Source organism: Periplaneta americana, chromosome 8 (genome assembly GCF_040183065.1).
Source record: "Periplaneta americana isolate PAMFEO1 chromosome 8, P.americana_PAMFEO1_priV1, whole genome shotgun sequence".
Classification (NCBI taxonomy): domain Eukaryota; kingdom Metazoa; phylum Arthropoda; class Insecta; order Blattodea; family Blattidae; genus Periplaneta; species Periplaneta americana.
This window is the reverse complement of record NC_091124.1, coordinates 132,785,149-132,797,996: the sequence shown is the minus strand read 5'-3', so window position 1 is coordinate 132,797,996 and position 12,848 is coordinate 132,785,149. Positions and strand designations below refer to the sequence as shown.

Here is a 12,848-nt window from a genome sequence, read left to right as displayed (position 1 = left end):
AGTGAGTTGTGGTGCAAACATCTCTCTACTGTTGTTCCCGTGTAGCGATTTGTGAAGATGGAAAAAACCGAGATTCGAGCAGTGATAAAGTACTTCGTAAAGAAAGGTATGAAAGCAAATGAAATTCATGTCGATTTTCAGAACACACTAGAGGACCCTGCTCCTTCATATTCAGCTGTTGCCAAGTGGACCAATGAGTTCAAATTTGGTCAGAAGAACTTATAAGATGATCAGCGTAGTGGTTGGCCAAGATGTGTCACTACTCCAGATATTAATGCAAAGTGCACGAAATGGTTTTGGAGAATCACCAACTGAAAGTGTGAGAAATTGCTGAAACTGTAAGGATGTCATCTGAATGGGCATATCACATTTTAACTGAGGAATTGGGTATGAAAAAATTCTGCTAGATGGGTGCCATGACTGTTAACACAGGATCAAAAATGCATCAGAGTGCAAATGTCTGAACAATGTTTGGCTCATTTTCAGAAAAATCAGTAAGATTTTCTGCGCTGGTTTGTGACCACAGATGAGACATGGGTCCAATACTATACCCCAGAGACAAAACAACAGTCAAAGCAGTGGAAACATCTTGATTCTCCACCAAGAAAGAAAACAAAGGCAATATGATAGGCCAGAAAGGTCGCGGCATCAGTTTTCTGGGATGCGAAAGGGATTCTGCTGATAGATTATCTTCCCACTGATCAAACAATTATGGGACAATACTACGCTAACCCCCTGAACTAACTACAACAAAAGATACGCGAAAAAAGGCCAGGTTTGGCAGGGAAGAAAGTCCTTTTCCATCAGACAATGCGTGCCCGCATACGTGTGTCGTTACCATGACAAAAATTACATGAACTGAGGTACGAATTGTTGTGACACCCGTCTTATTCGCTTGATATAGTTTCATCAGACTTCTATCTCTTTCCAAAGCTCAAAATTTTTCTTGGTGGACGGAGATTCTCTTCAAATGAAGAAGTGATAGCCAGAGTTTACAAGTATTTTGCAGGCCTGGAGGAATCTAATTTTCGAGATGAAATAAAGGCATTGGAACATCGATGGACCAAGTGCATTAATGTACAGGGAGACTACATTGAAAAAAAAAAAAAAAAAAAAAAAGGAGGTATGTTGTTATTTGAAGCGTGCATTTCCAGAACGTTGTAAGTGCCAATTTGTAAAGTTTACAGTAGGAACAAAAGTAGTTTTATACAGTACATACAACGTTGTAACTTGCACAACCTGAAAGTGTACTACTTTATTACTTGGAGCAGCACTTTCTTCATAACCTTTCGTAATATATTCAAACAGGGCACCTACAACAGATATATGTGAAAAAATTGATTCTTCCGGTTTCGGCACTTACAACATTATGTAAATGCACGCTTCATTTATTTCATTCCGAGAACTTTTCAAATTACCTTCGTATATTGTAAGTAAATTGATAAAAATTATGTTACTATTTTTTTAAATTTAAAATCTAATCTATTCCAACTAGATAAAAAATTAAACACAGTTCATAACGTAAGTGACTTTTATCTTTCCTGAAACACTGAACCACATACAAATAGAACAATGCAATATCACATAATATTACGACAGAGTTAACTTCACCACAATACGTCAAAATTAAAACTGTACTACCATTTATAATTTTCTAAGAGTTTGATTTTATAATTTTTTTAAATGATCAATATCTTTGTAAAATAGACGTATGAGATTAATATTGAAGTTTTATTATATGACACTGTCAGATCTAGTGATAATCATTACACAAGAGCACAATAATTCAAAACAAAATAATGTAAATTAATTAATTCTGGTACAGGATGTTATTAATTTTATTTATTTTAATTGCACTTTCTAATTCAACATTCATTAAATTGTAGTTCTGATAATAGATAACTTATTATTAATGAGTCTAATATGAGAAAAGTTAAAAAAAAAATGTATGTTGATGTAAAATAATCTAATGCATTTACTATTTTATACTATTAGCATTATCATGAATATAGGTGTTCATAAGAATAACACATGACAAAGGACATGAAGATGCCATAATGGCGAAAATGTTCGTCTTCTATACAAAAAAAACTTTACATATATCAAAATGTTTAACTAGTCACAAGTCAATCTTCAAATTAAGTTAAGTTATATACTGAACATTTAAAATAAATTCTTTAAAATGTTGTAAGTTATCAAGATAAGAAATTTAACTTCTATTTCTAGACTAGTTCTGTAAGATTGACGCACAAAATTGTTATAAATTAATTTCAATGATTTATTCATTGTCTTTAAATTAAATTCTACTGTCCGTCTCTGTGGAGTAACAGAAATGAGCAGGTCTGGGTTCAAATCCTGGTTGGGACAAGTTATCTGGCTGAAGTTTTTTCCGAAGTTTTCCCTCAACCCACTGAGAGCAAATGCTGGGTAACTTTCAGCACTGGATCCTAGACTCATTTCGCTGACATTGTCACCTTCATCTTATTCAAACGCTATAAAACCATAGCATCGTAAAATAACCAATTTAAAAAAAGCATCCTACTTACTTTTGTATTAAATTTTTGATCCGTTTGTGTCGATTTGGTATGTCACAATTTGTTTTTGATTCAAGGAAGTCTCGTAGTTGCATGATTTTTTCTTGTTAATCACACTGGAAGGAATGAGATATATCTGAAAAAGGTGCAAGAGGTGCTCATAGCCTCTTATAGCCCTCATATTTCTGTAGAAAATATTTAAGTTTTACTGATATGTTCCAACATATTATTTTTAAAGTTCGTTTAAAGTTCTAGGATAGTAATTGAATTTTCTCTCTAATGAATACTATCAGTAGTTAATAGCACAGACGCATAGTTCTCAGTAAAGTTTATGTGTAATTATTATATCAAAAAGTCAGATCATACACCTTTATCTTTAAAATCAAATAGAAGTGGGAGCTTCCTGTTATTCACACTTTCTCGCAGACACTAACTAATCTCACAATGACAATAATAGTCTAAAGTCAGCCACAAAATCAGCATTTAAACATTCAACCTTTGCAGCTCTGCTACGCAGTGTTATTTTAACATACTCTTATTTAAAGACTAAATCATGATATGGCGATATGTTTAAAGTAATACGGAGTATTGAACCATTTTTACTTACATTTTCAAGAGTAACCAAAATTATTTGCGAGCGCGCGCACGCACGCGCACACACGCACGCACGCACACACACACACACACACACACACACACACACAAAAAATTTCAATTCTGACAGCTGATTAACACTACCAAAAGAAAAAACAACAATTGCCAAATCAATTGTGATATGAAAGTGATATGAAAATAAATATATTGTGATAACGAGCATCATAATGATGGTTCCAGTTGCATTGCAACAACCTTTAACAATTGCATGAAGAAAAAATTATTAGTGACAAAAGCAATGATGGTGATGGTAGTGTAAATGTTATGGAACTTCATGAATTGTTCAGAAATTTGTTTGTTTTAATAAATCCAATATTAGTCTTTTAATTCTCACATGTGGAGGGTTGATATAAGATTACTGAAACTTATGTTTAAACAAAGTCAATGTTCAAGTTTTCAACAAAGCTGAATACCAGTTCTTTATCTAACCTGTCGTGCCTGCAGCTGAATATGAGCAAATTCTGATGTGACACTCAATTTTGCCACTTTGTCCATGACGTCATGCATTTCAGGAGCCACTAACTTGCGAGAAAGGATAGCCTTAAGGAGAGCAAATGCAGTTGCTTGACGATTAAAATCGTGCATATCCTGTTCTGCATACAGCAGTAATGCCTTCATCTGTTCCGGATCGATAGTATAGTATTTGACATCCCTCACCAAAACTGCCACAACCTGTAAGTCATTGTAAAGAAACAAAACTTATTAATTCATACAAATAAAATGCTATAAACACTTGTTGCCTACATTCTTATTTAGTATCAAGAGGGGATGAAAATAAGAACTTGACATCTTTTACTTTTACTTAATTTGACAGAGTGCCACTTTACTGAACATATCTACAAGTTTAACTTGTTTAACATTACCTATTTTGGATAACTCTGAACTCTTTTAAAACTTACTTTAAAAGCTGACACAACTAAATCGAAATTGTCTCCTTTGCTGAGACCAGCTGCTGCGTATTTGTGAAGAAGTTGGAATACTGATGCAGCAATGTCCTTTATGTTGTCTTTAAGAGCAGGAAGATCCATTTTCAATACCCAACTTGTGCACTGAAGTGCTAAAGTACTCAGCTGAAAATAAAACAAATCAGACATTAATAACCATATTCTTAGCAGCAATGGAATAATAATAATGATAATGATGATGATGATGATGATAATAATAATAATAATAATAATAATAATAATTGCATTGTTTCCTTGGATGTCCTACTTTTTTGCTGTATGTATTCAACAATATACAGAGTCCTCTATTTATAACTCTCTCTGACATCTTTGTCTGCTGTCTGTTTCTGCTGGCAGAAGAAGGAGGAGTATCATTTGCCAGTTTACGGTGATATAATAAACAGTAAATCATTTATCACAAGTGTATGACATTATGAACTTGACTCCAGTGAGATTGGAGTTGCGAGATACATATATGGTTTTACCAGGAACAATATGGTTTTAACTCTTTTTGTTATGTGTACAGATTGAGTTTTGAATTATATACCAAAGTTATGTTTTCAATTTTCAAATCTTGCACGTAATTCTGACTGGTTTTGATTGCAATGCTACCTAAACATATGGTCACACATCACTACTTTTGCAACACTGCAGTACAAAATATGCGACATGTGAACAACAGTGCAATCCGAAAGTAGCGGCTGCCAAACTAGCTGTCTACTACTTTTTCATGCTGCATGTAGCTTAGAAGTAGCAAGATATTCAACTATTTCATGGCAGATTGTTTGAAATTTAATCATCAATACGGGACAGAATTTTACAAATTACCCTATATAATAAGTGTTTCGTGTTCTGCTAATTGTTCTTAAATTAAGTGACTTAAGTGTTTTGTTTAATTGTGATTAATGGAAAGGACAAGGACATTAACTGTTTTATCACATATGGATTTGAGTGATATTCCCGATTTCTTTATCACTCACCCATTTCCCTTCAACTCTGTCTTCTAATAATATGATGTATGATGACATTTCCAGGAAATTAATATGAATGTCAATTCAGTGCAGATATCACAGCCACACATAGAGTGTGTTCATTTCAAAACTTCACACTTGAATAAATTGTTATGTGAAGAGATTATGATTTTGAGGAAAAACATGTCAATTTAGTTGTCGAGGGGAAAGTTCAAAACTACTGCTGATTGATTTTATGTACAGTTGTCAAAAAAAAAAGTGGCCGCACTCGTGAACAGCGAATATTTTCAAAGTCCACTTCAGGTCGTGGCAATGTTACACGATGCATGTGCTTGTACAAGCAGTTCCGGAACTATGAAAGTGTTCCATATCTGCGCCTCTTAGACCAGTGGTAGAGTGCCTGCTTAATGATTTGGGCCTTCGGGCCTTCTTCAAGTTTTCATTTTATTTTTTAATCATTCTTTAGCAATGTAAATAATATTCAAATTATCATTTATATTCTGTGATCATTCTATATCGATATCAAATTATTTATATTTTGTTATCGTTTTATAACGATATGAATAACATTCACGTTTTTCATATTCTGTTATCGTTCTTTAGCGATATAAATAATATTCAAATTATCATTTATATTGTTTTCCTTCATTAGCATTATAAATAATATTCAAGTTATTTATATTGTTATTGTTCTTTCGCGATATGTAAGTAATTATTATAATACAAATAACCATTTTTCTTTGTAAAATAGGTTATTTTATTTAGATAATTAGATACGTATTATATAATATCTTATATTAATTAAACAAACCGATATTTATCATTTATATTGTTATCGTTCTTTAGCGACATAAATAATATTCAAGATATAATTTATATTCAGTTATCATTCGTTAGCGATATAAATAATATAAATTTAATATTAGGTTTGGAACAATACAGTTGGATAATACTGGTGTTAGTTTTTCTTTTTGTATTATTACATTATACTACCTTGAACCACAATAAAATGAAAAGGAGTAACGAGGAATTGAACCTGAGACATGGCATCTAAATTCCGACGTTCTTCCGCTGAGCTACGAGAGCAAAAGTGTGGAAACATTTTCGGAAAAATTGGCCCAATCACATACGATTTTCTGATGATTCTTAGAAGCTAATCCAGGATGCAGGGAGAGCAAAGGCTAATTGGGATTTCCCGGTCTCTGATCAGGTCAAACATACTGATAGAACTAATATTTAACCCTTGCAGTGACTTTCAGTGAAGTCCAGAGGGCCCAATTAGTCAAATCCACTCTCCTCATCTCCACGCTTGGGCCCCCTGGAATCTAATAAGATGCGAAAGAGATAATGGTGTGCGGAAAGCAACGGGAAGTTACCGCATTTATCCTTCCCAAGAAAAACTGCAAACATGAACAAAGGAAGCTTTTAATAGAAGAAGAAGGATCTTCTGCGGACCTCTGGAAAAAGGACTAAGGAAGGGACTAGCGAAGTGCTTTGTATGGAGTGTGGCACTGTATGGGGAAGGAACATGGACATTATGACGAAATGAAGACATACGAATTGAAACATCTGAAACATGGATATGGAGAAGAACAGAGCGTGTGAAGTGGACAGACAGAATAAGAAATAAAGTTGTGTTTTAAAAAGTGGGTGAAGAAAGAATGATGCTGAAACTGATTAGAAAGACAAAAAGGAATTGGTTGGTCTCTGGTTGAAAAGCATAATAGACGACATTAGGATATGTGGATCATATGCGGAGACTAAGAGGAAGGCAGAAAATAGGGAAGATTGGAGAATGCTGGGTTTGCAATGAAAGACCTGCCCATGGGCAAAACACTAATGTATGTTCAGAATGCCTGGAATATCGTGTCTAAGAACAGTCACTATTTGCAAAGACTAGTCGATTCCATGCCCACTCAACTGCAAGTTGATTGAGATAAGGGGAAGATAGACTAAATATTGAATTGTGGCTTTTTGTTTTCTTTTTTGAACGCTAAATTGTTTGAATGTTCTAAGGCCGACGCCAGTAAATTTGTTTTGTTTATGCCACGAAAGATATTTTTAATGAGAATAAAATATTTTTTCTTTCCATTTGCAGCCACAATGTCATAATGATAAAGTCATGGCATAATATATTAATGAACCTGATGTTAATTACTAGAATAATCGTAAAAGAGAAAGGAGCAATTATGTATATTTTGTCTCTCTCTCTTTTAAAAACTAAACAAAAAAGAACATAAAAAGCACGAGGTTGTATTCGAATGCAGGACTTCACGAATAAGAGGCTAGAATGCTACCATTACGCTATCGAATAACACACAGAATACTTCAATTATAACTGTAGATATCAGGCAAAGTGGTCAAACGACATGTAACATCGCCTGTCTGAATTGTAATGAAGATACCCGAAGGGAACTTTGTTTCAAGAGAGCAGCCACTTTTTCTTTTGACAACTGTACACCCCTTCACCCCCAGCTACCCCAAATTAAAAATTTTAAATGACAGCTCCTATTTTCAGAAACACCATTTTAAAGTACATGCTAAAATCTATTTCTCTAAAAAAAAAATTTTTTTTTTCTGAGAGAGAGCCAGTAAAGTAAAATTTATTAAATAACATTTCAAAACATCCCACTTGAATAAATTGTTACGTACAGAGATTATGATTTTGAGGAAAAACACGTCAATTTAATTGTGGAGGGGGAAGTTTATTGATTGAATTGTATGTAGGTACTACCCCTTCACCCCAGCCACCCCAAATCAAAAATTGTAAATGACAGCCCCTATTTTCAGAAACACCATTTAAAAAAAATGCCAAAATCTATTTCTCTACCAAAAAAAAAAAAAAAATGAAGTTGGCCATGACCAGTAATAATGTAAACCTGGGCTGGGCACCAAAAGCAAATTCTACTCTCTCATATGACTTCTCTTCAACACCTTTCTTCCCTGCCAAACACCACACAGCATTGATGCCATAACAGATGAATATTAAGCATCCCCGTTTAGAGTTTCGATTCACTCCCGGTGCCCAGTCCTGATGTAAACTGTAGTAGCTATGGAAATATAAATAAATTGGAACTGATACGAAAGTTTAGTTAATGTTAGAACATGATATGAAGATATTGTGTTATTAATGTGCATTAAGGTATTTGAAAAACATCAAAACAGTTTTTGAAGAATGGCTTATACTTTACAAGAGAGATCAGACATTATCATCATTTATGGCAGTGAAAATCGTTGCACTTGTAGAATGGCTCGAGCTTTTAACGAAAAATACTCTGGCAAAAATGTAAGCCATCGGTATGAAATCAATTTAGTGCAGAAATTGCTGGTCACTGGTTCAGTGTGTCAATACTGGGACAATAACAATCCACATGTGTTTCGGGAGGACCACACACACAGTACCCAGAGAAGGTCAATGTGTGAGCTGGTATTCTAGGGGATGAGATAACTGGACTCATTTTCATTGAAGAAAACCTGACTGGCTAACCATATTTACAATGCTTAGAGGATCCAATCGTGGAAGGATAGGTCGATGAAGATGCTCCAGGAGGAAAAGCTGCATTTTCAGCAAGACAGAGCACCTCCTCATTATGTGTTTCTGTGAGAAAGTGGTTAAATCAAAGATTTCCTGGAAAGTGGATTGGAAGAAGACGTACTGTAGAATGGCTGGCAAGATGTCCAAATTTAACGCCACTTGAGTTTTTCCTGTGGAGTTACCTGAGTTTACAAAATGCCAGTACAAAATGTACATGAATTCAAAGCTAGGATATCTCAAGAATGCGGAAAAATTAAATGAGAAACATTTAGAAATGTGAGGCGAGATTTCGAAAACAGACTTTATTATTGCTTAGCAAACAATGGATCACATTTTGAACAATTGACAAAGTAATGCATGATGATGTCTTGAAAACTAAATTGAACTGTCACTCAAGATGGGATGTTTTGAAATGTTGTTATTTAATAAATTTTACTTTTCTGGCTCACAAAAAAATGAACTGATTGAATTTTTTTTTTTTTTTTGGTAGAGAAAAGATTCTAGCATCTTCTTTAAAATGGTGTGTCTCAAAATAGGGGCTGTCATTTAAAATTTTTAATTTGGGGTGGCTGGAGGTAAGAGGTGGTACATAAAATTCAGTGAGCAGTGGTTTTGAACTCCCCTCGACAACCAAATTGACGTGTTTTTCCTCAAAATCATGATCTCTTTACATAACAATTTATTCTAGTGGAAAGTTTTGAAATGAAAGCATGGTATATGCTCAGCAGGATGAACAGTTGTCTATGTTACAAACACAATCGAACATACAACAAGCTTCAACATTAGCAACATATTCCAACAAGCGCACAAGGAAGGTAGATTGCTTAAAAGATAATCCTAAAAGAGATGCATTAGAAAATTACAGTATACCTAACATTCCAGTTAGTAATAGATTTGAAATACTTTCAGAACAGTCTACTATGAAGGAGCAAGTACTCCCTCTACCTATATATATATGCGGCCGGGTAGCTAAGTTGGTAGAGCAGCTGGCTACAGACTGGAAGGTCCGGGGTTCGATCCCAGGTGGTGACAGGATTTTTTCTCATTGCCAAACTTTCAGGACGGCCCCAAGGTTCACTCAGCCTCCTATAAAATTGAGTACCGGGTCTTTCCCGGGGGTAAAAGGCAGTCAGAGCGTGGTGACGACCACACCACCTCATTCTAGTGCCGAGGTCATGGAAAGCATGGGGCTCTACCTCCATGTCCCCCAAGTGCCTTCATGGCATGTTACGGGGATACCTTTACCTTTATATATACTGACTTATTATGAGAAGATTTAATAAATATGTTGAATAAACACTGCACAGGAGATTTTCTTATAAATTATATGATTAAAATCATACAATGGAAAGTTATACTTAGTACTTCTGAAGATTACAGAACATTAACAGAACTTCTTACTTCAACTGAAATTGAATACCACACCTATGGGGATTCCTGTCGTCGGTCTTTATCAGTCGTAATATGGAATTTGCACATATTCATATCTGAAGGTGAAATTAAAGAAGCTCTGAAGGAGAAACAATTTCCAGTGGAAAACGTTTCCTGGCTTTACAGGCAGCAGAACCTCTTCTCCTGGTGGTGAATGAGCTACAAGACACCACTGAAGCAAGAAATATTTTTACATTGACAACACTACTTCATTCAGTCATCTCTGTGGAACCATCTCAGTGCAAGAGATGCCAGGCCTACGGACACATACAAAATTATTGCCACAGACTACCACGACGTGTTAAGTGTTTAGGACAGCATATCAGTGAGGAATGTAACAGCCCAAGACAGTCTCCTGCCCAATGCACGAATTGTAAGGGTAATCACTAGGCTTCGAGACTTCGGACCCGATAGAGCAGTTCAGTGGGAAATCTGCATAACGGCATACTGAGTATAGTGATAAAGCGTACAGTGGGTGGGGGTACTGTAGAATGAATGTCAACAAATACACAAAGGAAAACGCTCTGGATTTGAAGGTTCTGACGAATAATTTGGTTTTCATACAAACCTATTTTCAAACTGTGTCTGAAACTATTACACGGTTAGAAAAGTCAGAGCAAAAGATGCCGAAAGCCCTCAAATTAATTGAGGAAATAACAAACAGAATTAATGAGACACCAAGTACACCGGTTACTGAACGTGTAAAACAGAAGTGGAAGTCAATTTTATGTAAAAATAACGGATATGGAGCATTGTGTAATATAAACAGCAAATTTGTGGACATAGAGTCACCCGAGAATGAAGGACTGTCTCTTAGAGACTGCAATGATGTTAGGTTTTTTCGATTTGCTCCTATAAAGTCATGCGAAGTAGAGCGTTTCTTTTCACAGTACAAACTGTGTTTGGTAGACAACTGAAAAAGATTTACGTTTGAGATACTGAAAATGTATCTTGTAGTACATTGCAATTCGGTACTATAACTGCATTTCCTAAGGACGACCAATAGGATTAATGAAGAAATTAAAATTGCTACATGTTTATTTCCACCATTAACACTATGTATAATTAAACACAAATGCTTATAAAAGATAGGAGAATAAATGCTTTTCACATTCTTTTGACATTGTCATTGTGTAATGTATATTTACTTTCAGAATGTCCATATGTGTGCATTTCCCCATACTACCGTACTCTATTCTAAATAGCAAGGTTGTTACCTCAACAAGGCTTACCTCAACACATCTCTACCTTTCACTACCTGCAGTAAGTCAACAACCTATAGTACAAGCACAGTAAACTTATTGTATTGGGTCCAAAGTCTCGAAGCCTGGTAATCACACTGTGAACTACAAACAATGTCCAATATATCAAGCACTAATTACAAAAAATCAATGTCAGCTTCTAACAAAAGGTCTGTTGCTAATAGATCTCCATCACACGAATTTCCCCCTCTTCAATATCAACCAAACAATATTGCATTATTCCCCTCTTATGCATAAACTTCTCGCTCTTATTGCCCCATGAATACACCTTCTTATGCATCAGTTAAGTCTGCCCTTAAGTTTAATAATAACAATAACAACAACACTTCTTCAATATTTCAAATCATTTCTGAATGGTTATCAGAGTTCATTACATCAGCTGTACAAACCAATGTAATTCACTAATAGCTATAATAATGACTAGTATTACCACTTCGATTTCTAATATATGTAAAAACATACCGACTCACCTTAATCTAATAATCTGAAATGCTAATCGCTTAACCAATCAAAGAAACGAGTTTAGTCACTTTCTGCAGATTCATCAAACTGACATAGCAGCAATCACTGAAACACACTTTATTCCAAATAAAAAGTTCAAAATAACAAGTTATTTCTGTTACAGAATAGATAGATTAATATATGATGGTGCTTCTGGAGGAGTAACTATATTAGTACGAACACATATTCAGCACTGGAGTTATCCTATTCCAAATTAAACACTTCATAGAAGCAGATATCACACAATGTTCTTTAAAAATGACACACTATATCTGCACATAAACTCCCAAACAAACCCTTTAATGACAGAGAATTTAGCTTATATTTTCAGTCCTCAAATCCAACTATTATTTTGTATTTTGGGAGAAAATTCTGCTTGGGGTTGCCGTACTACAAACCCAGTTGGGGAAGTGTTACATTCTTTGTTTACTACAAATTGAATGTCTATAAATGCTTCTACTATCCCTACATATTACTCATATACTCCCAACATACTACTCAAACTTACAATAATAATACTTACATAAATGCAGCCGAAGAATATTTCATTTCATATTATTATAATAAAGATAAAAATATAATTAACGAAAACTTATTAAATTTTAGAAATCCGTTATACACAATTTAAAGCAGACCCATTCACACCATGATACAACGTTGATGACACGCTACCCAATATAGTTCCCCTTTAAATCACTACGCCATCACACAGCAAAACACACACGATCACCCTGTCCTCAGTACGCTTCAAACCACCGAACAACACACATCTACAAACAAATAGACGCACATACACACGTAAGTAATCGCAGACCGTCATTAATATCTTAACCATTTACCATAAATTTTCACTCTTGATCATAATTAGTTATACATTAATACACATTTACATTTATTCCCCCCCCCCCCCCCCTATAACCAACCACACTGTTCGAAGCACATTATTAAATCAATACTTTCCTTATTTGCAGAAAGCATCTATATATACAGTTCCTGTTAACCATGATTACAACAAA

General features: G+C 34.8%; 1 protein-coding gene across 7 annotated transcripts in view; it reads right to left on the bottom strand.

The window, feature by feature from the left end:
- The window catches only part of LOC138705059 (small subunit processome component 20 homolog), a 297,829-nt gene that overhangs the window by 53,718 nt on the left and 231,263 nt on the right, over positions 1–12,848 (bottom strand). For 5 of the 7 annotated variants that reach the window (XM_069833644.1, XM_069833643.1, XM_069833645.1 and 2 more), the window contains 2 exons: positions 4,088–4,258; positions 3,618–3,860 (listed from right to left, as the gene is read on the bottom strand). In XM_069833644.1, the coding sequence (XP_069689745.1) occupies positions 3,618–3,860; positions 4,088–4,258 (414 nt within the window). Of the gene's footprint in view, positions 1–2,546; positions 2,671–3,617; positions 3,861–4,087; positions 4,259–12,848 lie in introns of those variants that run through there. The other 2 variants (XM_069833649.1, XM_069833650.1) reach the window with 2 other exon arrangements.